Below are 20,777 nucleotides of genomic sequence, written 5' to 3'. Positions count from 1 at the left end.
CCACCACAGTTCTGACCGGGCCTCAAGGCAGACGCCTCGTCGCCAGAAGACTCAGGCACAGAGATACGGAGCTGTCAGCACATTGACGGCCCCCGGAGCCAAAGCCGTGAGCGATTTTTCCTCGGGGCTTTCTTATAAAAATGGAATCCGTGCAGGGAAGAGGACAACATGCTGCGGGAACCCCACAGGGCGAATCCCGCACCAATGACAGCTGGTTTCCAACAGCAACAGCCTGGTCCTTAAAGGAATTCCTTGCACCCAGTCCAAAGCACCTCCCCTGATGGTTTTCCTCCAGGCCTCTCCGCAGGATGGCCGGATGCACTGTTATCCGAGGCTGCAGAGAAACTGAGCCATCTCTGTTCTGCAGCCCAGACTGAAAGAAGCCCAGAGCAGATGAGTTGTCCAAAGAGACCCAGTGCTGACCTCCTCATGCCCTCTCGGTCACTTGGCCTGGAACGAGAAGAGTAGAGACTGGACTACAGTGGCCACATGGTTTTTCTGTGCCCGTAGCTTTTGCGAAGTAATGGATGCATCAGCCACCTCTTGGAAGGACGGAGGGAAAGGGCCCTGAATTGGTGGTTGATTCATTCAGTGGTTTATTCATGGCTCATTCATTCAGTCTTCCTCCCCTCCCCCACATACTTGATCAAAGTTGTTTGGCACTTTAAACAACCCTGTGTATCTATATCTATATAGATATTTAAATCTGACAGATGCTTTGAATAAATGAGCAGGACAGCTCCAGGGATTGGGAGAGGGTTGGTGACAGCTCGGGCGCTGGTCAATAGGCGCCTTCCACTGAAATCTCCTGGAAGGATTTTCTTAAGGTTGACTCTACGGGGAGAAGAATATTTCCATTTAAGCATCAAGGGCAGTGCCAAGCCCACCCCTCCAGTCCCTGAAAATTCTGTCTTGTCTTCACCATCAGCAGGAGTTGTGGGTACTTTGCTATGTCCCAGTGTCATGAGTTGGGCTATGGTATTGCACAAGTGGTAGTAGTAGTGTTGGTGGTGGGGATACCTGTACATTCCGAACGCTCTTGGGTTTGGCTTGCACAAACTGCTCTCCTTCCTGTGGTTCTAGAGCTGGTGGAGTGTGGAGAGAGCGCCTGGCGGTCTATAGTTCAAATTCCACCTCTGCCATGAACTTGCTAGGTGACCTTAGGCAAGCACCCTCCCACCCACCATCGGTCCCCCCCCCACACTCTTTCCCCATCAGGAGTGGGAGATGAACCTCTGGAGCTGCCTTTTGCTGAGCCTGAAGCCCTTATCCCCTCTCACTGGGCACCGTCTCATCCACCCAGGGTTTCTGGCACAGAAATCTCCCACCCAGCACCCAAGTAGAAAACACCAGGGAATCGAAGCTGGAACTTGCCATGTGCGACCCCTTGCCCAGTGGTGCCCTCTGCCTCACCGAGATAGCTTCAAGAATCTTTTGAGATTCCTCTCGGAATGCCTTTAAGAGAGCCCATCCTCACCCCTCCGACTGCTGCTCTCCTGTCTCGTGAAAAACAGGCTCCATTCCCCTTGCAGAGTTTTTATCTAATCTCAGCCTCACCTTTCTGAAAGGGCCCTGAATTCTGTGTCGTCCCCTGGGAGGGCTAAATGGTAGAGCGTCTCCTTGACATGCAGGAGGTCCCAGGTTCCATCCCCAGTATCTTGAGGCGACAGGTGAGACCCTGTTCAGACTACAGGTGAGACTCTGAGGTTCCGCTGCCATTGACTTTGTATTGACTACAGTATTGACTTTGACGGACTAAAGGTCCAATTCAGTATAAGGCAGTTTTCTAACATTCGCTTAGGGGAGGGGCAGTGACCAAGCGGAAGAGCCTCTGCTTTGCTTGCAGAAGGTCCCGGTGTCTCCCATTAAAAAGGACAGGGCACTAGGGGGTGTGAAAACCCAGACTGAGCCATCGCCTGTCTGAACAGACGCGAACGATAGCCTTATTGAGTAGAAGGCAACCTCACGTGTCTTCACAAGCATGCTTTTTCCTTGTCCTGTCTTGAGAAAGGTGTTTAATGCTGTTTGTCACTGTGAGACCCTTTGGGTGAGCAGCGACTCAAAGAAATCTAATTAATCATGCAGATGTTCCCCTCCTCCCCAGAGAATCCCCGAACAGCCAGCAAGGCCTGGTCTTAGCAGGGAGCCAACCAAGAGCAGCCAGAGGCGTTTGAGCCTGCCTCTGAACGCACCTGAAGCCCACACTGTGTCTGTTTGGGAAGTCCAGGAGGCACTGATGCGCCCAGGGGGATTTGAACCATTTTCATTGAATCGAGCCACGCGAGACAGGCGCAGTCAGGATTCTGAGCATGCGCTGGACGGTGCATGGGGCATCGCAGTTGAGGCGCCTGCCGGCTGAGCAGCCCAACTCTTGACTCCGTTCCCCTTTCCAGGAGGAGGAGTCAGCAAGCAGAAGCTGATGGGCAAATCCGGGAGCCGGAAGTCTAAGTCGCCCATCCCCGGGCAGGGCTATTTGGGAGCAGAGAGGCCTTCGTCTGTCTCGTCGGTGCACTCAGAGGGAGACTATCACAGGCAGACCCCCGTGTGGTCGTGGGAAGACAGGCCCTCCTCGACAGGTGAGCGGCGCCAGTGGGCGGGAGAGCAAGATGGAATGGGAGGCCCGAGCCGCAGGGCCCCCAATGGCAAGGCTTTACACTGCTAAAGAATGCTGCTCCAGCAAAAAGGCTGGGGTCAGGAATCGATGGTGAAGCCGCCCAGGGTCCTGAAGGCCAACACAAGCTCCCTCCCGGCTCTTCTAAGGGTTGTGGGACACAATCCACGGAAAAATGCACTGGCTCATTTGTCCTGCCCCTCTCCCCCAGGAGCTGGGGCACACGGTTTTCTTCTCCTTCCTCCTCACGACACCCCTACGAGGTAGCTAGGCTGAGTGCGAGCAGGGTTCCATGGCTGAGTGAGATTTGAACCGGGCTTTATCCAGTCCAGCGCTCTAACCACTCCAGGGCACGCTGAGTTTGGGGGGGGGGGGGAACCTGTCGGGAACCGAGAGCGGAGTTGGTCAGGCCGGTCACCTGGGGCTGCAGGCTCTGTGTCCTTTCCCTGTTTTAAACATGTGGCTCTTCTCTAGATTTTGTTTCGAGAGCTTTCCTTCCTTGATTGCTTTCCTTGCTTCTCTTCCTCCTGCTGTCTGTGCTTTGGGGGTGGGCTGGGCGCCCAGGTTGTGAGAAAAGGAGAAGCTTCTCGCTTAAATGGTTTGTCTAGAATCGTTACTATTTCTAAGGAATTTAATTGAGGGGGGGGGTTTGGGGAACCTCTTGGTGGCAGAGTGAATACTGGTGACAACAGAGTGCAAACGGTTTCCTGGTTTCCCTGTGTGTGTTTCAAGCCCCACCGAGGATCCCAGCATGAGGGGAGGGTGTGGTTATCTGTGGAGTTTGGCCTCACTGCAGCATAAGCTGGGTATCTCCCACAGACTGTGAGATACTAACGGGGAGGGGGGGGTTCTAATTCTTCTGTGTCCCTCATGGACTGCAGGATTCTAATAGGGGGAATTTTAAGATCTGTATCTCTCAAGGACTGGGGAATATTAAGCTGTGTATCCCTCAACGGCTGCAGGATTCAAACAGGAGGATCCTAAACTGTGCGAGAATCTAATAGGGGTATTCTAAACTGAGTGTCTCTTGAGAACTGGGGGATTCTGATGGGATTCTGTGTATCCCTCAAAGACTGGGGGATTCTAAGCTGTGTATCCCTTAAGGACGGCAAGATTCCAACGGGGGGGATTCTAAACCGAGTGTCTTGCAAGGATTGGGGGGGATTCTGAACTGTGTCCCTCGAGGACTGGGGGATTCTGAGTCTCCCTTAAGGACTGCGAGATTCTAATGGGGGGAGTCTAAACTGGTTGTCCCTTCAGGATTGGGGGATTCTAACGGGTGAGTCAAAGCTGGTTGTCCCTTCAGGATTGGGGGATTCTAACGGGTGAGTTCTAAACTGTGTGTCTCTCGAGGACTAGGGGATTGTAAGCTTTGTTTCCCTTAAAGACCGCATGATTCTAACAGGGGGATTCTAAGCTGTGTGTCCCCCAAGGACCTGGGGATGCTAACCAGAGGTGCCATCCTTCTCTTCCCCTGTAGGGTCAACCCAGTTCCCGTTCAACCCTCTGACCATGCGCATGCTGAGCAGCACCCCTCCGACTTCGATGGCCTGCGCCCCGCCGTCCGTAAGCCAGGCCGCCTCTCACCAACCCAGCCGGATATGGGAGCGGGAGCCAGCGCCCCTCTTGTCAGCCCAGTATGAGACGCTTTCGGACAGCGACGACTGACCGTGAGGGCTGGTAGACCTTTGGAAAGAGCTTGGAGTTCTTTGCGGGGTCGGGAGGCTGATTTTTTTTTTTTTAAAGAACGATACGTGCCCAAAGACTTTAAAAGCTAGCGGAGGGGGATATGCAAGATGAAGAAGCCACAGGAAATCTGTTCCGGAGCAGCCCCCTTCGAGAGATTTCTTGCTGCGCCTGGGACAGTCAGCACCCTGAAGATTAAATATGTAAAGTTTTTACAAGCAGAGGACTTATTCCCGAGCGACATCTTATTTGTAAAGAGAACCATAACATAATGTCTTTAAAAAGAAAATCATTCTTATGTAAATAGAGTAATTTTCTGCAGTGGTTATTTCCCCCCCCCCCCTTCCCCTGGCTTGGAGTATCTGGTGTACTTATGTTCAAATCATTGCATAAACCTTTGGCGGGGGGAGGGGGGGTGTTCATTTTATATATTTTTTTAAAAAAGCATTTTTCTCAAGCGTAGGTTGTTCATAATCTTTTAAGGCGCAAGCCACCCTGAACATTGAGCCCTTCATGCCGTCACTGAAATGAAGGAAAGGTTGCACATTCATGCTCACGTGTTCCGGGTGGGAATCTTCTGTTTCAGCCACCCCAGACACTGGGGGTCCTCGGCTTGATCTCCCAAGCTCTGCTGTTCACAACAGCCAGTGCTGATCATTTCCCGCCCCCCCCCCCAATCTAATTCTAGACACACTTTTTTTTTTTCGTTTCCTTCTGTGGTCGTTCAACATCTTGTGGAAAAAAACTAACTTTAAATGCTGAGCCCCCCCCCCCCCCTCCCCAATTCAGTACATTTTAACCAGCCTCCGGAATAACAAGGCTCTTTTTAATGTTGCCACAATGTAAAACAAGCAAACCCAATTGCCACGGAGTAATTCTTTTTTGTTCCACAACACTGTGAAAATAACTTGCATGGGTGCATCATGGTGAAGTTCCCCCTCTCTCACTCACGCGCATACAACCCCTGTGAGCAAAACCAGCATTCCATGCTTGGAACGCACTAAACTGCTGGCATTGCACCTTCCCCCCCTCCCCGCCGTCTTGCCCATCCTGTGTTCATTTCTACGTCATCTGCAGCTGTTTTGAAACCACATTTTGCTCTTCCGCACAGAGACATTAGGAAATAGCCTCCTCGAACGACAAGACTCTTGGCTGAGTGTTGAAACAACTTCTAGTAAGAAAAACGCAGTTCTAGTCCTGTTTGGGTGTCCTCCATCTCCCCCCCCCATGTGTCATTTTATGCCGTGCGTGTTGTCGTTGATGCCCTTGCACTTATCTGAAGCCTTTTCTCATTTATAGTTCAAGACGACACGTGGATCCTGCTCCGGTACAACTTGACACAGGGGCCCCTTTCTTGCGGATCCTGCGCCTCCATAATCCCTACCCCAGGAAGTGGGAGGGCGGGGCTTGGATTTCACCGGGGGACGGGCAGGAAGTGACTTGACCTCCAGAGAATCTAAGCACGGAAAGTGTAGGCATACTCTTAGAGGTGAGGGAGAAATCAAAATGCGGAGTTCGGGGGGGGGGGGGGGTCCGCTTTTAAAGACGCCACGTTGTGGTAGGGGGAAATCTGAAACGAGAGACCAGCATGGCCTGATTTTAGCAAGGCAAGCTGTGCAACTCTCTGGGAAGGTTTGCCATTGTGCTCTGTCAGTAACTTCTAGCTACTTGGGACAGTGGACAGTCTTGGGGGGGGGGGGGGCTTATGGCTCAGACAGAAGCACTGAACCTACTAATGCCATCTTTGAAACGATGGAACCCTCACCCCACCCCAATAGATCTACGTCTAGGATGGCAAGAGCCAGCTGTCCCAGTCTTCACTGCCACTGGGGGAATCTTGCCAATAACTGGCACGAACCAGCTGTGCTTCTAATTCTTTACTTGGATGTGGAGTCCACATAGCACTTATTTGGTTTTGGTGGTGGATCACGGGGAGGGTCATATAGAACCTCCTAGCGCCCCTGAGAAACCACCGAGTGTGTTCCTTTTCTTTCTCCCACAAGGCGTTTTCTTGGGGGGGGGCTAGTTGTAGCAAACATCCGTGAAGTGCAACACTTGATGTGTAAGTGAAGAGCAGCCCCAAGTTCTGCTCACGAAGCAGCAAAAGTCTTTGCACGCTGCCCTTTTTGAGTTTCCCCCCCTCCGCATGGTCCTTTGTTAAAACAAGAGGGGATTTAAAAATATTAAAGGCGAAACGCAGAGCCTCCAAAGTGGAGGTCTGAGAGATTCCAAAAGGTTTGAACAGACAGGCAGATTTTCATGCCAGGAAGCATCTGTCAATCAGAGCATCCAAAACAGTACACCTTTATGCAGCTTTGTGTGTTGTTCAAATTAAATTCTGATCAGTGCTCTTTTCCTCCTTGCTATGCTCAGCGATTCTTCTGTACAGAGCTTTGGGTCATTTGGAGGGGGTGAATGGCGGGGGACGCATCCTTGAACCCATGCATCTTGAAACCTTATTTTGTTCACACCCATGTTTTCAGTACAGTTGACTTCTTGCAATTCAGACCAATCCAAATAAAAGGGGATCAGTACACCAAAACGAGTTGTTGCTTTCTGTCTTGTTTCCCATGGGTGGAACGGGAAAAGTTACGGGGGGGGGGGGTAGACTAGAGTCCCCGACGTTCTGTCAGGAATGCCATGATGCCCAGCAAGTGCCGGCAAGTCTCTGGAACGCCCACTGGCTTTCTAATTGGCTGTGCCAGTCAAAGTAACATTTCAGCGACGGCTGCAATACACTTGGTTGTAGTGGGCTTTCAGGTAGCTTTAGTCCCTGACATTTTGCCAGTAACTTTGGCTAGCATCTTCAGAGGTAGGACACGGCAAGATGAGAATCTGCCAAGGTGCTGAGTGTGTGCCATGTCCTACCTCTGAAGATGCCAGCCACAGTTACTGGCGAGACGTCAGGGACTAAAACTGCTGGATCGCGACCAAGCAGGCTGGAAACTCTAGCTGTGAAAGCCTTTGACAATTCACTGCCATACAGCGCTGGCTTCAATCTCTCTCTGATTTCTCTTTCCACCACTGTACTTTTAAAATGTACTCTTGTCCCATTGGCTTGGGCTTCCTCCGGTCGTGGATAGCTCCGCCTACCACAGTGGCCATTTTGTGGTTCCGTCCACCGCTCTGGGTCAGAATTCCAAAGGCTGGGGACACCTGTTGTGAACACTGCATGGAATGGTGCCCAGAAACCTCATATCCCCTCATGCTAATTCTCTGCTGTTTCTCTCCCTGACCAGTAGCCTTAGCTGTACAATAACAGGGCTGGAAAGAGCCCCGCAACTCAGAGTAGGATCTCAAGCTGGACGAGGATCACCCAAGCTGGTCCCCCCCTCCCCGCCCCCCGTCAAGCTGTTTTTCTGAATGCCCAAAGAAGAAACTTCTGCAGAAAGTGGCAAAGGATAACCTTGAAATAAATAAGGTAAAACTCCCCGGCTTCAACCTGCGGTCCTTCTACTGCAGCTCTTTTATTTGCCACTGGATCTGAACTACTGCCAAATAGGAGCACTTCGAAAAAACCCCTTTGGGCATTCCACTGTTCTGCCCACCAAAAACCTCCAGTTCGGAGAGCATCAGAGCCTTGCTGGGCTGCTTGCGTACCGCTGAGCTCTGGCCGTGCCAAACACAATCGACGCCACCGTGCCTGACCCGCATGTTCAGCCTTCTCATTCGTTTTCCTTCGTTGGTGAATTTTCTGCAGATTTCACCAGCTTCTCCCTCCTGGCAAGTTCGGCTAGTTCTTTCCGAATGTATCTAACAACAGCATCGTCTCCAGCTTCCTCTGCCTGCTTCAGGGCTGCTTTGTAGACTTTTCTGGCCTGGGCAAAGTCTTCTGTGTTCAGAAGGAGACAGAGGAATTTGTGTTAGTCCTGGGCCAAGATGCTCCCAGGCAGAGAGAAAATAACCATTATTATTAAATTTATTCCCTGCCACTCCCAGAACTGGCTCATGGTAGGTTACAGATGTCCGATAAAAACCCATTAAAACGCCCATTAAAAGGACGCAAAACCCCAAGACATAAAATCACAACAGAAAGGCGAACATGACAGACCTTGATCTACAAGTATGGTGAAAATAAAGGGTTAAATTAAATTCAGATTGGAAGGGGAAGAGTTTCCTGTCTTGACACTCCTCTGCAACTAAATCCTTGCCAGCAGAAAGCTAGCAAGCCAAGAAGGTGGCTGGGTTGGTATCTCCATGATGTACCAATTCTTTTTTTGCATTAAATGTTTCATGTCTGAGGTGGCTCTAACCTCCCAGACTTCACCTGGACCTCATTTTGGCGCAAGCGCAGACCAGGTCTCCTGCAACCGTTGGAGCAGAGTTTTTACACCCCGCTTTTCCTTACCCGAAGGAGTCCCAAAGTGGCTTACGAACACCATTCCCTTCTTCTCCCCACAACAGACACCTGGGGAGGCAGGTGGGGCTGAAAAAGTTCTGAGCTGCTCTGCCAATGACAGCCTATGAGAACTGGGACTGGCCCAAGGTCACCCAGTCGGCTGCATGTAGAGGAATGGGGAATCAAACCGAGTTCTCCAGATTAGAAGCCGCCGCTTTTAACCGCTACAGCCCTGGCTCTCCAGAGGACAGAAGAGGGGGGAGCCCAGCTTTGGCCAAAGTCACTGGCTGACCTTGGAGTCCCTTTTTCGTCCAGCTTCAGACATCCTCTAAGACCAGATAGAATTAGGGGCCCAAGGCCAGATCATAGAAGCACAGAATAATAGAGTTGGAAGGTACCTCATGAGTCATTTAGTCCAACCCCCTGCACTCTGCAGGACACTCCCAAGCCTATCGCTCATCCACTGTAACCTGCCACTCCCTTGAGCTTTCACAGAATCAGCCTCTCCGTCAGATGGCTACCCAACCTCTGTTTAAACATTTCCAATGATGGAGAACCCACCACCTCCCGAGGAAGCCCGTTCCACTGAGGAACGAACTGCTCTAACTGTCAGGAACTTCTTCCGGATGTTGAGACGGAATTTCTTTTGAATTAATTTCATCCCATTGGTTCTGGTCCTTCCCTCCGGGGCAAGAGAGAACAACTCTGCTCCGTCCTCCATATGGCACCCTTTTAAATACTTGAAGATGGCTATCAGATCCCCTCTCAATCGTCTCCTCTCCAGGCTAAAGATAGAAGGGGGCACATGGGTCAACTTAACTAGGGCTTGATGCACTGAAAATACCAGAACCATCTACTCAGGAGACTGTTGTGTGTTCTTTGGAGCTTGGGAAATCAGCCTCTTTCCTCTCCAGCTTTGCCTCAGTGGCTATAACAGAAATCTCTTCTGTCACCCCTTGTGGCTTCCTTATACTGAACCAGGGCATCAAAGTCAGTTTGTCTACTCAGACTGGCAGCAGCACTCCAGGGTCTCAGGCTGAGGTCTTGCCCATCAGCTAAGACTTGGTCCTTTTGACTGGGGATGCTGGGGATTGAACTTGGGACCTTCTGCATGCCAAAGAGATGCTCTCTCACTAAGCCACAGGCTTTGCCCCTCCCCAAAGCCACCAAATTAAACTGTAAGCTCCACTCACATGTTCTTCAGCCCCTTCCCCCTTGATGTCTCTACCTTTGTGCATTAGGATCCCGGCAAGATTATTCAACACGACATAAGCTTCTGGGTGTCCGGTCTGTTGAGCCAAATCCAACGCTTTCTTCACACGAGCGTAGGCATCATTGTATCGGCCTTGAGCATCTAGAGCGGTTGCTAAGTCATTCATCAGGACCACCGTCTGTGCCAGGAAAGAGTGTGGAGCACAAAAGTGTTTGACCATGAGCTTATTTGTGGAGCGCATGCAATAAGAACATGATGAGCCCTCCTGGATCAGAGCAATAGTCCATCTAATCCAGCATCCTGTCTCACACAGGAGACAACCAGTTTCTCTGGAGGGCCAACAACAGGGCAGAGAGGCTGAGGCCTTCAAAAGAACATAAGATGAACCATGTTGGACCAGGCCAATGGTCCATCTAGTCCAGAATCCTGTCTCACACATTGGCCAGCCAGTTCCTCCGCAGGGCCAACAACTGGGCATAGAAGAAAAGGCCTTTCTCTGATGTTGTTTCTAGCTCTGAGATTCAGAGGCTTAACATAAGTGCCCTGTTCTTAAAATTAAAAGACCAACGTTGACCTCTCCAGTCGATGAAGTCCCTGAAGCCCCATCTTCCCAATGTGTACCCCCACCCTGCAAAAATTAAGTTTCTTAAAAGAGTATCACAAGAAGGAAACCAACAAGGGCTTTACAAGATCACACCCCATCAACACTGGCCATCTGAGACCTGCCTGCACCCTCCCTGCTTCAAGGACCCGCTGAAGACAGGCAAGCACAGACTAGTTCTAGTCAAAATACTTGCAAATAAGTAGGTTACATTGCCCAGAATAGGAGGACTGTGTGGTGGTTATGGGTAACACACCAGAAGGCTTGGTTCTAGAACGGATAAAAGGAAGGACTTCTTCACCTAGAGTAGCGATCCCCAACCTGTGGGCCGCGGACCACATGTGTCCCGTTGACTAATTGGAGGTGGGCTGCGAAGGACGCCTTCCCCCCCCCCGCCCTTTACTTCATCCCCCCCGGCCCTTTACAACACACTTTGGGTGTCATTGTCTCCCATCCCTCCCAGATGGGACTATCTCATTGCAGAGAAACAAGCTCAGGGTTCCCATTGATTTGTCATTGTCATGAGTTAAAATTTCCATGAAAATAAAATGTTCCTTATGTTCATTGTTGTGGCGTGTCTGTATCTTATTTTGAAGGGATGTTTAAACATTACCATAGCGATCAGAGAGCGTTAGTAGCAGTGGTTGAGAGTAGAGGAGTAAACTATCCCCCCCCCACCGGGCCTCAGTAAAAGGCCCTCCAGAGAAACTGGTTGGCCACATTTGAGACAGGATGCTGGACTAGATGGACCACTGGCCTGCGGTGCAGAGAAGCGTCTCTCCAGTGGTTTCCTTTTAGAAGCTAAGCCAAGTGTCTAGTCCTCAGGACTGCTGGCAATAATTTTAAAAGCTGTGCGCCCACCCTCAGTAGGCTTTCCACAGCTCTCTGCCAGAGTCCTTGTCCTCCCTCCGAGCTAGCAGAAAAGGAAATGAATTGCAGGTTATTTGCATGTGAACGGAAACGCAGGAAATCTTTGCTCTTGTCCGGCAGCTCTCACCTGAGGATGAGTCTCCCCTTGAACCTCCATGGAGATCTGCAAGGCCTGCTCGTACATTCTCTCCGCCGCAGCTGCCTGCTTGTGGGCCAGAAGATAGCGGCCGTAGGAGTCGAGGCTCATGCCCAGGAGGAGACGGGTATTGATCCGCTCTTCCTCTGCTGGGGACAAGAGGGGGGCTCGGGTGAGGGAGGCCGTTGTCCCTCCTACAAGTACTTTCTCAGACTTGGACCCGGGGACTTTTCAGACTGGTGGGCACCTTGAAGGGGAAAAGGGTGCTGCAAATGGACGCAGGTCGCACAGCACCGTGGAAGAGCACCTGCTCTGCATGAAGAAGGCCCAGGTTTCCATCCCTGGCACCGCCACCTTAAAGTATCTGGTAGGTGGTGATGCGGAAGGCCTCTGCGTGAGTTCCTGGAGAGACAACGCCAGTCAGAGTAGACAGTACTAGTCTTGACTGATCAAGACAGCATCACGTGTCCGTTTGGTCACAGGCCAGGGAGGCTTGTTACCCCGGGATTTCCTGACAACCCTGGAAGGATTTCCCAAAGGGGTGGGAGTTAATTAATTTTTGAATGTCGTTTTAAATGTTAAACCCTGAATTGGGGTCAGGGAGAAGGTAAGGTTGAGAACCGCTGAGTTATACATTTATCAGGTGATATGACCACACATGGTCATGTTGACCCACCCATCCCTCCAAGAATGGCCAATAAAGGGCCTGAAGCGGGTGGGAAGGGGAGGGGCCTGGGGTGGCCGTGTCCACAGCTCTGCTTCCCAACCATATTCTGCATGGTTCGTGCCACTTCTGGGTTTTCTCCAAGCCTGAAGAATGTTTCAGGGCTTTCTTAATGGTAAAAAAAAAATGTAGAGGAAGGCCAAGTTAGAAAAACTACACCCCCACCCCCAACCCTACCTGGTAGAGCATCAGCAGCCATGTCCTTCTGCTTTGCCAGCTTCTCTTCCAGGGTCAGGATGCAGAATCGATAGCCACTCTGTGCCAGGTGGTCTCTAGACGAGAAGGGGACACACCATCAGCAAATGCCAGGCAGGTTCACCACATTTGCCAACAACATTTTGTTTTTTCCAAGGTGAAACTGAGCCAGTTTTCTGTTCTGGGGAGAAGTCTGCAGCTGGAATGTATCAGTGGGGGGGGGGGGAAGGGGGGGAGAAAGATACTTTTGGAAGGGTCTCCATAGCCAGGGTTGCCTGCCTGAGGCAGCAGGAGGTAACAGCAGTCAGCTTTGATCATCTTGATTTTTAAATAAGTGCTTGTGGCTGTCGAAAGGTGCTTGCAAATGACAAGGCCAGGGGTTCTCCGCCAGGTTTCCATGAACGCCTGGGGTTTCCTGATGGCCCTGGAACGGTTTCCCCAAATGGGTGGGAGTCATTTTTTTAATTTATTAAACATTTGTCATATATGGTTGATATGACCATATATGCCCTGCCCATGGCCAATGATGGTCCTGGTGGGGGTGGGAAGGGGTTTCCCAATAGTAAAAAGTTAGAGAAAGGGTGGACTAGGCCCTGCCTGCTGAGATGGTAGAAGTCAGAAAAGAGCGTGAACGACCTATCCGCCAGTAGAAGGGAGCGCCCAGGATCGGTGCCCAGCCACTCCTCCTACGCAGCAAACGTATTATGCAAAATCAGGGACGTTTGCTGGAATCGTACAATTTGTCCAGGAAGCCAGAATGTCTGGTTGTAGGATTTTCATTTCTCATTGCACGGAGAAATCAGCAGATGAATTGTCGAAGACTTTCACGGTGGAGTCGACAGGTGGGTTTTCCGGGCTGTGTGGCCGTGGCCCGGTTGTTTTAGTCCCCGACGCTTTGCCGGTAACTGTGGCCGGTATCTTCAGAGGCAGGACAAGGCAAGATGGGGCTCTCTCCATGCCAAAATCTCTCCACCTTCGTAGAGACACTTGCCATGTCCTGCCCCAGCCACAGTTACCGGCTAAACCAGGGGTGGGCAAACTGTGGCCCTCCAGATATCCAGGGCCTAAAATTCCCATGAGCCCCTGCCAGCGAATGAGACTATAGTTAGGAAAAAAATTGTTTAGGACTCGATTCAACCTGGACTCCTCCCAGAATTCCCTGTGGGAAAGTCAGCAGAGATAAGGCACTGGGGCATGCAGGCGGAATTCCGAGAAGGCATGGAGAGAAAGGGGGGGGGGGAACTTACTGATGCTGCGCGGCGTAGATGCTGGCCAGTTTGAGGGACATCTCAATGATGGCGTTGTCATCCTGCCGTGCAAGGAAAGAAAACCCGATGCGTCAATGGAGGCAGCCAGAGCAGCCCCTGCCCCTTCCCCTCTCGCAACAGCAGGGGTCCCACCCACTCTGCCTGCCCTGGGGAAGGCTCCCCTCGCAGCAGCTTTCCCCACGGATGCTCTGGCAACCAGCAGGAGCTGAGCCTGGGCTGTACTGCAAGGAAAGAGAGCCCGTCGGGTCTTGGAAGCTAAGTAGGGTCAACCCTGGCAAGAATTGGGAGGGGAGACCTCCCAGGAACATGACGTGGAGGCAGGAAACGGCAAACTACCTTTGAAGGTCCCTTGATTGGCTGCCAGGCAATCCCCCCACCCCTGCCATGATCCAGCCAATCAGTGGGTGGTGGAGGAGGACTGTGGCTTCAAGGAAGAGGCTCACACAACAAAAGTCCTGCAGTCTGTCTCCAGCACTCCCCCTTCCAGTATCTCAGGAAGCTGAGAAACACCTCTCGCTGCCATAGGGCCGGCCTGGTGTGGTTAAGAGTGGTGGCCTCTCATCTGGAGAACTGGGTTTGATTTCCCCCCTCCTCCACCTACAGCCAACCTTGGTCCAATCACAGTTCCCTTGGAGCTGTTCTCACAAAGCACTTCTCTTTGAGTTCTCTCAGCCCCACCTACCTCGCAAGCCGTCTGTTGTGGGGAGAGGAAGGGAAAGGTGTTTGCAAGCTGCTTTGGGGCTCCTTCAGCACTGCTTGCAATATCTGCTCGGGAATTTAGGAACACCTGGCATTTGCTGACACTGAACGAGAGCCCAAGAAGGTTGGCAGGTGAGGTTGGGGGGTCGTACCTGTTTCATGTTTCCGGCCAGCAGGAAGCTCATGGCCGCCTTGAAGAGTTTTTCTGCCTGAAATGAAAAACGAAAAAGATTAGTCCGTGCAAGGCAAAAAATGTAAACAAGGACTTTTACTAATGTAATCAAATAGCTTCTGCTTCGATGCAAACAAAGCATGTGGTTACCTAGCCCTCCTTCAGTCTTTGTTCGTGAAAGTCAGTTTTACTTCTTACGCCCTTTGCATTGTTAACTCTCAAGACTTATAACTGACTGCCGTTTTCCTTGCCTCACATGATGCTTGAACGTCCTCAGAAAGTGTTTGTGCATGTGCTTCCCTGCAACTCGATGGACGTGGTACAATTACGCTATGAACATTTTTTGTATGACAATGGTATAGCTCCTTGTTTAGGCTTTCTTTATCTTGTAAAGAAAAAATGTTTAGTTCTCCAGACAAAGTTCGACAAGACCAATATTCTTTGACATACCCTGGACTCAACAAGGATAAAGGTTTTTTATCTCACTATTCATGCTAACCTTATGTAACTTGTGTATCCATATACCTCACAATTTATTTTAATTGGGATTATGGGACTTTTAGTAATATATAATGTAATTTTGAATGCTACTTTCTGGTCCCAGGACAAGATAGCTGCCAGCTTAGCTTCTACTCGTAAGGAAGTTTCACACTGTTATGGAGACAGATGAGGCCGGCACTAAATAGTAGGGTGTGAGCCGTGGATCACTGGCTTTGACAGTTTTATTTCTGATATATGTCTTTGTGAACTACAAGTGGGTTCGAGAGGTCTGATTGGCTGTTTTGGCAGAGAGTTATCATGTGGCTGTGCTTGGATGCTGTGACACAGCTTACTAATGTAACAAGATTAACTTTTGCTTATATATTCCTACTGTTATGATGATCAGTTCTTAGTCTGAGTGCTTGCACTCGAAATAAATGCCTTGAATAAATCTTTGTTGGTCTTAAAGGTGCTACTGGACTCTGATTTTATTGTGCTACTTCAGACCAACACAGCCACCCACTTAAATCTAATATTTATTCGTGTTCTTAATGACTCTGGAAGTGTTTCCTGAAAGGGGGGTTAATTTTAATATCTTTTTTTAAACTTGTTAAACATTTGTTGCCCCACCCCTCCTAAAATGGCCAATGATGGGCCTCGAGGGGGTGGGAAAGGGAGGGGCCCCAGGCAGGGCATGCTTTCCAACCATATTCTTCATGATCACACCACTTCTAGAGTTTCTTGAAGTCTGAAGAATATTTCAGGGGTTTCTCAATGGTGAAAAAGTTAAGAAAGGCTGTACTAGGGAGAACTAAGACTTAAGGAGGACTCATTCCCTGGATGACCACATGGTTCGCTTGCACTGAAGCAGAAGCTGTAATAGTAAAATTCCTCGTTCCCAATTTTTTGCCTTGCATGGACTCATGTTCTTTATTTAACTGACCTACCGTGTGGCCACATTTTGACATGAAAAGGGGGCAACTGCCAAAGGAGAAAGAGCACAGCAAAGAAGGGAATTGGGCAGGCTTAGACTGAGAGAGCATCGGCCAGGCATGCGAAAAATCCCCGGTTGAATTTGTCAACATCTCCTGGAGAAGGCCCTCCGCCTGAAACCCTGAAGATCCTCTGCCAGCCTGAGCAGGCAATACTGACTTTCCCAGACCAGTGGTATTAATCGGGAGAAGGCAGTCTCCAATGGCTGCCAATGTTCTCCCAAGAAGACGAGGTTGTGAACCTCCAGGTGATGGCTGGAGACCTCCTGCTCAGATGATTTAGCTCCAGATGATTGAGGAAAATGGCAGCTTTGGGGATAGAGTATTGCGGAGGCTCCTCCCCTCCCTAAAACGTACCGTCCCCAAAGCTCCTCCTCCAAAATCTCCAGGTACTTCCCACCCTAATTTGGACAACCCTGGGCCCTCCTGGTCCCCACTTAAGGGGAGTTCTTACGTTCCTGGCCAGTTCCTGACCTACTCTGCAAGTTGGCTTGGCCTGGTTGACAATATGAATTTAAAACATTCATAGTCAGATTTGTAAAAACATTCTAATATTAAAACTCCACCCCACCCATCTTCAGTCTGACCTGCTACTGGCCAGGAACATATGCTCAGCTAAGGAAACTGGGGTGGGGGGCTGGAGAGGAGGGAGGTGCGTGTGGTCTTAATCCACCCTGACCTCAACCAGGAACTGTCATAGCTCCCTCAGGGCCCTGATCTTGGATGGCAGCTCGTTTTACCAGGCTGGGGCCAGAGTCAAAAAGGCCTGGTTGAGGCCAGGCAGATATCTTTGGGGCAGGGATTGCCAATAGATTGGTACTGAGAGAGATGGTCTCTCTGTTACTTTCTAGCATTCACTTACATGGTCGAACTGTCCCCGCAGAAAGGCCAGGTTCGCCATCTGCAGTATAACACAGGAAGAGTACCAACAATCATTTTATATAATTGCTGAAATTACTTTTGATGTAGTAAAATACTGCGCAGCGGCTTGCTCAAGAACACAGAAGCAACTGACTGACTCCCAGTAAACTTACTGTTGTTTTTACATATAGATTTATATGATATTAATAGTTTAAACTTTAATCATTAGTCAAGCGAATCACCATTGTGTATTTTTGGATGTGTCTGTATGCTGATCTTGAATTGTAATAAAGCAATTGATTGATTGGTTGACAGCCTGTGTGGTATAGTGATTAGAGCATTAAGACCACAAATAAGCAAAAGTTAAATGTTGTTGTTTTTTTAATTCCTTGGAAGCACAGACATTTTACACAGTATCCCCAGTCCTCTGTTTCCCCATTAAGGGGAAAATGCTGTGCAAACAAGTTACAAAGATGACCTGATACCAATGATAATAAGAAAAAGAAATTTTACTTACAAAAATAGAAACATATCTTATACGACAAAGTCATGTAGGCAGATTTAGCTTATTGTGGACAGACTAACTCTGAAAAGTTTAACTTGTTACAGCTCTGAGCCCAGGTAAGAGAGAGAAAAAGAGTGATCCCATGGTAAGATGAAACAGAGGGCAAGCCAAAGAGGCTCAACATCTAGGGATTCAGATTATGCAAGAACTCCCCAGGGGTTCTGCAGCCTTCCCCAGAAATTCAGATGGCCACTGATATCACTAGACATCACTGGAGTCTCCAGGTGGCAGTGAGAGCTCTCCTGGGATTACAACCAGAACTGACACCGATTAGGCACATTAAGCACAGTGCCTGCCCCCCCCCCTGCAGAAAATAGCTGCTTTGATAGGTGGGCCCTGTGGCATTCTCCCCCATTGGGGTCTTTCCCCCACTCTTCCTCACCTCCTCAGGCTCCAACCATCCCTAAAAATCTCCAAGTATTTCCCAACCCTGAGCTGGCAACCCTACCTTACACCAATTGCAAATGACAGAGCCGTTCCCAGACCAACCGTGTCATACGTGTAGATGACGCCGTTCCTGTTGTTGGACAGGTGAGAGAGTCGGGCAGCCTCATGCAGGAGCCGCTCAGCTTCTTCCAGCTCTCCTTTCATGATGCAGAGCTGGGGGGAAGGGAGAGAAAACCGTCCCAAATCAATGAGCGAAAAGCTGGGAAGGAGACAAGATAAAGGGTCTTGTTTCCATCTGCGTAGGGGTGAATGAAGGTACTGCAAAGGGGGGCAACAGAGATCTCCCGTTATCACCCTTCGTCTGCAAAGCAGGGGTAGTCAACCTGTGGTCCTCCATGTATTAATGGACTACAATTCCCATGAGCCCCTGCCAGCAAACGCTGGCAGGGGCTCATGGGAATTGTAGCCCATGAACATCTGGAGGACCACAGGTTGACTACCCCTGCTGCAAAGGACCAAGATCAGTTCCCCTGAAGAAAGTGTTTGTTTTGGAGGGTGGACACTACGGCATTATACCCAGCTGAAGTCCCTCTCCTCCTCAAACCCCACCTTCCCCAAGACCCCCCCCCCCCAAATATCCAGGTATTTCCCAAACCAGAGCTGTCAATTCTACAGAGGTTGCAAAGATAAACAATAACTTCAGAAGGGCTTGTGGGGGGATGAAGTGACAAATAGTCAAACCCCAAATCTGCAGGCATGTTCCTCCTAGGACGCTGCTTTCCACAGCCTCACCTTGGCTTTTTTCAGCAAAAATATTATCTCCTCTTCCGCTTCTTCTGGACCGCTTTCCTTGATGTCCTTCTCCTCATTTGCTTCTTGGGAGAACAGAGAAGCAGCTGGAGAGAGAAAGGGGGGAGGCATCACTCCAGGATGCAGAGGGCACTTTCAGGACTGCATCTACAGTTGCCAACCTCCAGTCATGACCCAGAAATTATATCTCTAGAGCAGGGGTAGACAACCTGTGGTCCTCCAGATGTTCATGGACTACAATTCCCATGAGCCCCTGCCAGCAAATCCCCAGAAACATCCTTCAGGCTTTGGGAAAATCCAGAAGTGGCCCAGTGGTGCAGAACATGGTTGGGAAGCATAGATGTGGACATACCCACCTGAGGCCCCTCCCCTTCCCACCCCCTCCAGGCTCATAACTGGCCATTATGGGATGGGGGGGGGCAGGTCAACCATAAATATTCATATTACCCAATAAATGCTTAACAATTAAAAATACATATATACAGAAAAGAAATTAACTCTCACCTATTCGGAAACCTTTCCAGGGCTATCAAGAAACCCCAGATTTTCACCTGGTTGGGAAAGCCTGCCCTAGAGATTCAGCAACACAAACCCAAGTATGATGGAGAAATGTAAAACACCATAATTTAGTACAAGGAGAAAATCTGATTATTTCCCTATAAAAAATTGTTGGCACAGAATTACTTTTGAGAGTTCCCCACCACCCCGGCACAGCTACAGATCTCCAAGGAGAGGCCCCGCCCACGAGGCAAGCCCCGCCCATACCTGGAAGCCACACCTCCACGTGTGCTTTCAACTAGCGGTTCCCGAAGCCCCGCCCACTTGCCTGAGAGGGCGAGGCTGAAGGCCATGGGCGTGGCTCCGCTGCATGGGCGGGGCCTCGCCTTGCGGTGGTGTCGCCGGCAGAAATCTCGCCCGGCGGCCGCCAGAAGCGGCGCGACTCTCGGCCTCGTTCGCGGCAGCAGCCTTAGCAGCGCCCACAGCGACATGGTCCCTTTAAGGAGAGGCGGTGACCTTGAAGACGGCTGTCCCTGCCATGTGACTCGGGGGAAGCGGGATGAGGAAGGTTCCGGAAGTAGCCGAGGAGACGTCATTTCCTACCTTCCGCGCTGACGTGCTTTTTGATTGGCTGAGGAAGGTTTTAATCACGTGCCGTCGCTTTTAAAAAAAATAAAGCGCGCGCTCGCCTGCTTCGCGGAGGTCGCCTCTGGAGGCCTGTCGTCACGTGACCCAGGTTAGCCTCTGCGTTTGAGGGCTGCTGTTGCTAGGCAACGAAGTTGGAATAAGATTTTTTTTTTTAACTTGGAATTTGTTTTATTTGGCTCCAGGCAGGAGCCTAAACGCCGTTGTCTGGGGAATACCTTCCATTACGAGTCCCAAGACAACTGGCCCGAAGCATTTGAACCAGTTCAGAGTCCCGGGGCTTATCGGTGGAGGGAGAGGGCAAATTAACATGCAGCACAGTGAAAGCGGTTAACAGATTCCAGAGACAAATAGGAAAGAAACAGCCATTTGGAGTTGTTTGTATTCACTTGAGCTAGGATTGCATGGGAAACATTTGGCGGGCATTTAATGGTTATCCTTCCAAATTGCTTTGCATTTCACTAGTCATAATGATATTGCAATCAACTCGTTTAAATCAGTGATTAAAATTAACAGGTAAATTTTAGAGGACATCGCCTTTCTGAAGGATTGTTAAGAATACAGGTTAGTATATGTAGTGAGATAAGAAACCAATGTCCCTGTTCTGTCCTGAGGATCCCATTGTTCTGAGTGTTGTACTAACTTGCACTTCAGCAATTGCCCTTTCCATTCCTTTGTAGAAAAGAAAAGAAAAGCAGCCTGTGCAAGCTTTTGAGCTCAGCAGCAGTCTTCATTGGGCAAGGAGGAAGGAAGGGAGGCAGATCTTTCAGGCCCTGGTGGTTCAATGGGATCCTCTGTGAAATATCGGGCAGGCACAGAGTTTATCTTGACAACTACTGCCAACCTCCAGGTGGGGCCTGGCAATCTCCTAGAATTCTGTCTGTCATTGGTGTTTCTCGACTGGGTAATACCTGGAGATTTGGGGGTGGAGGGAGCCTGGAAAGGGCAGGATTTGAAGAGGGCCAAACCTCATCTATAGAGGCCACCCTTCAAAGCCATTTTCTCCCAGGGAACTGATCTTAGCC

The 20,777-nt window shown here is 50.1% G+C and overlaps 3 protein-coding genes across 9 annotated transcripts in view; 2 read left to right on the top strand and 1 right to left on the bottom strand.

The window, feature by feature from the left end:
- NCOR1 (nuclear receptor corepressor 1) overlaps nt 1-6,839 on the top strand; it is a 120,292-nt gene extending 113,453 nt beyond the window's left edge. For 4 of the 5 annotated variants that reach the window (XM_077311821.1, XM_077311822.1, XM_077311818.1 and 1 more), the window contains exons 47-48: nt 2,394-2,576; nt 4,092-6,839. In XM_077311821.1, coding sequence (XP_077167936.1) covers nt 2,394-2,576; nt 4,092-4,279 — 371 coding nt within the window. In that variant the 3' untranslated portion in view covers nt 4,280-6,839. The remainder of the gene's footprint in view (nt 1-2,393; nt 2,577-4,091) is intronic. The other variant, XM_077311823.1, reaches the window with a different exon arrangement.
- Nucleotides 6,840-7,733: 894 nt separating this feature from the next.
- On the bottom strand, nt 7,734-19,666 carry TTC19 (tetratricopeptide repeat domain 19). Of its 2 annotated transcripts, none has more exons than XM_077311834.1 (10): nt 19,436-19,666; nt 18,592-18,695; nt 17,902-18,012; nt 16,849-16,887; nt 14,495-14,551; nt 13,623-13,684; nt 12,358-12,452; nt 11,448-11,605; nt 9,865-10,027; nt 7,734-8,129 (listed from the first exon to the last, which is right to left on the bottom strand). In XM_077311834.1, the coding sequence occupies exons 1-10, from the start codon at nt 19,596-19,598 to the stop codon at nt 7,963-7,965; spliced, it is 1,119 nt and encodes a 372-aa protein (XP_077167949.1). In that variant the 5' UTR covers nt 19,599-19,666; the 3' UTR covers nt 7,734-7,962. The 2 variants fall into 2 exon arrangements, with proteins under 2 accessions (XP_077167949.1, XP_077167950.1); XM_077311835.1 differs by having other exon boundaries at nt 11,448-11,602.
- ZSWIM7 (zinc finger SWIM-type containing 7) overlaps nt 19,646-20,777 on the top strand; it is a 27,461-nt gene continuing 26,329 nt past the window's right edge. For both annotated transcript variants that reach the window (XM_077311843.1, XM_077311842.1), the window contains exon 1: nt 19,646-19,843. The gene's annotated coding sequence lies outside the window, so the exon portion shown is untranslated. The remainder of the gene's footprint in view (nt 19,844-20,777) is intronic.

The sequence above is a fragment of the Paroedura picta genome, chromosome 15 (genome assembly GCF_049243985.1).
Source record: "Paroedura picta isolate Pp20150507F chromosome 15, Ppicta_v3.0, whole genome shotgun sequence".
NCBI classification, from domain to species: Eukaryota; Metazoa; Chordata; class Lepidosauria; order Squamata; family Gekkonidae; genus Paroedura; species Paroedura picta.
The sequence above is the reverse complement of the archived record's forward strand: the minus strand, read 5'-3'. Positions and strand labels throughout refer to the sequence as shown.

Excerpts from the sequence above, each read along its gene's own strand:
- TTC19 (XM_077311834.1), bottom strand. The coding sequence starts at position 19,598 with ATGTCGCTGTGGGCGCTGCTAAGGCTGCTGCCGCGAACGAGGCCGAGA. Across the intron at positions 13,685-14,494 it reads TGGCCGGAAACATGAAACAG|GATGACAACGCCATCATTGA; the intron begins GTACGACCCCCC and ends CTTGCACGGCAG. Across the intron at positions 10,028-11,447 it reads AAGGGGAGACTCATCCTCAG|ACGGTGGTCCTGATGAATGA; the intron begins GTGAGAGCTGCC and ends TTCCTGGCACAG.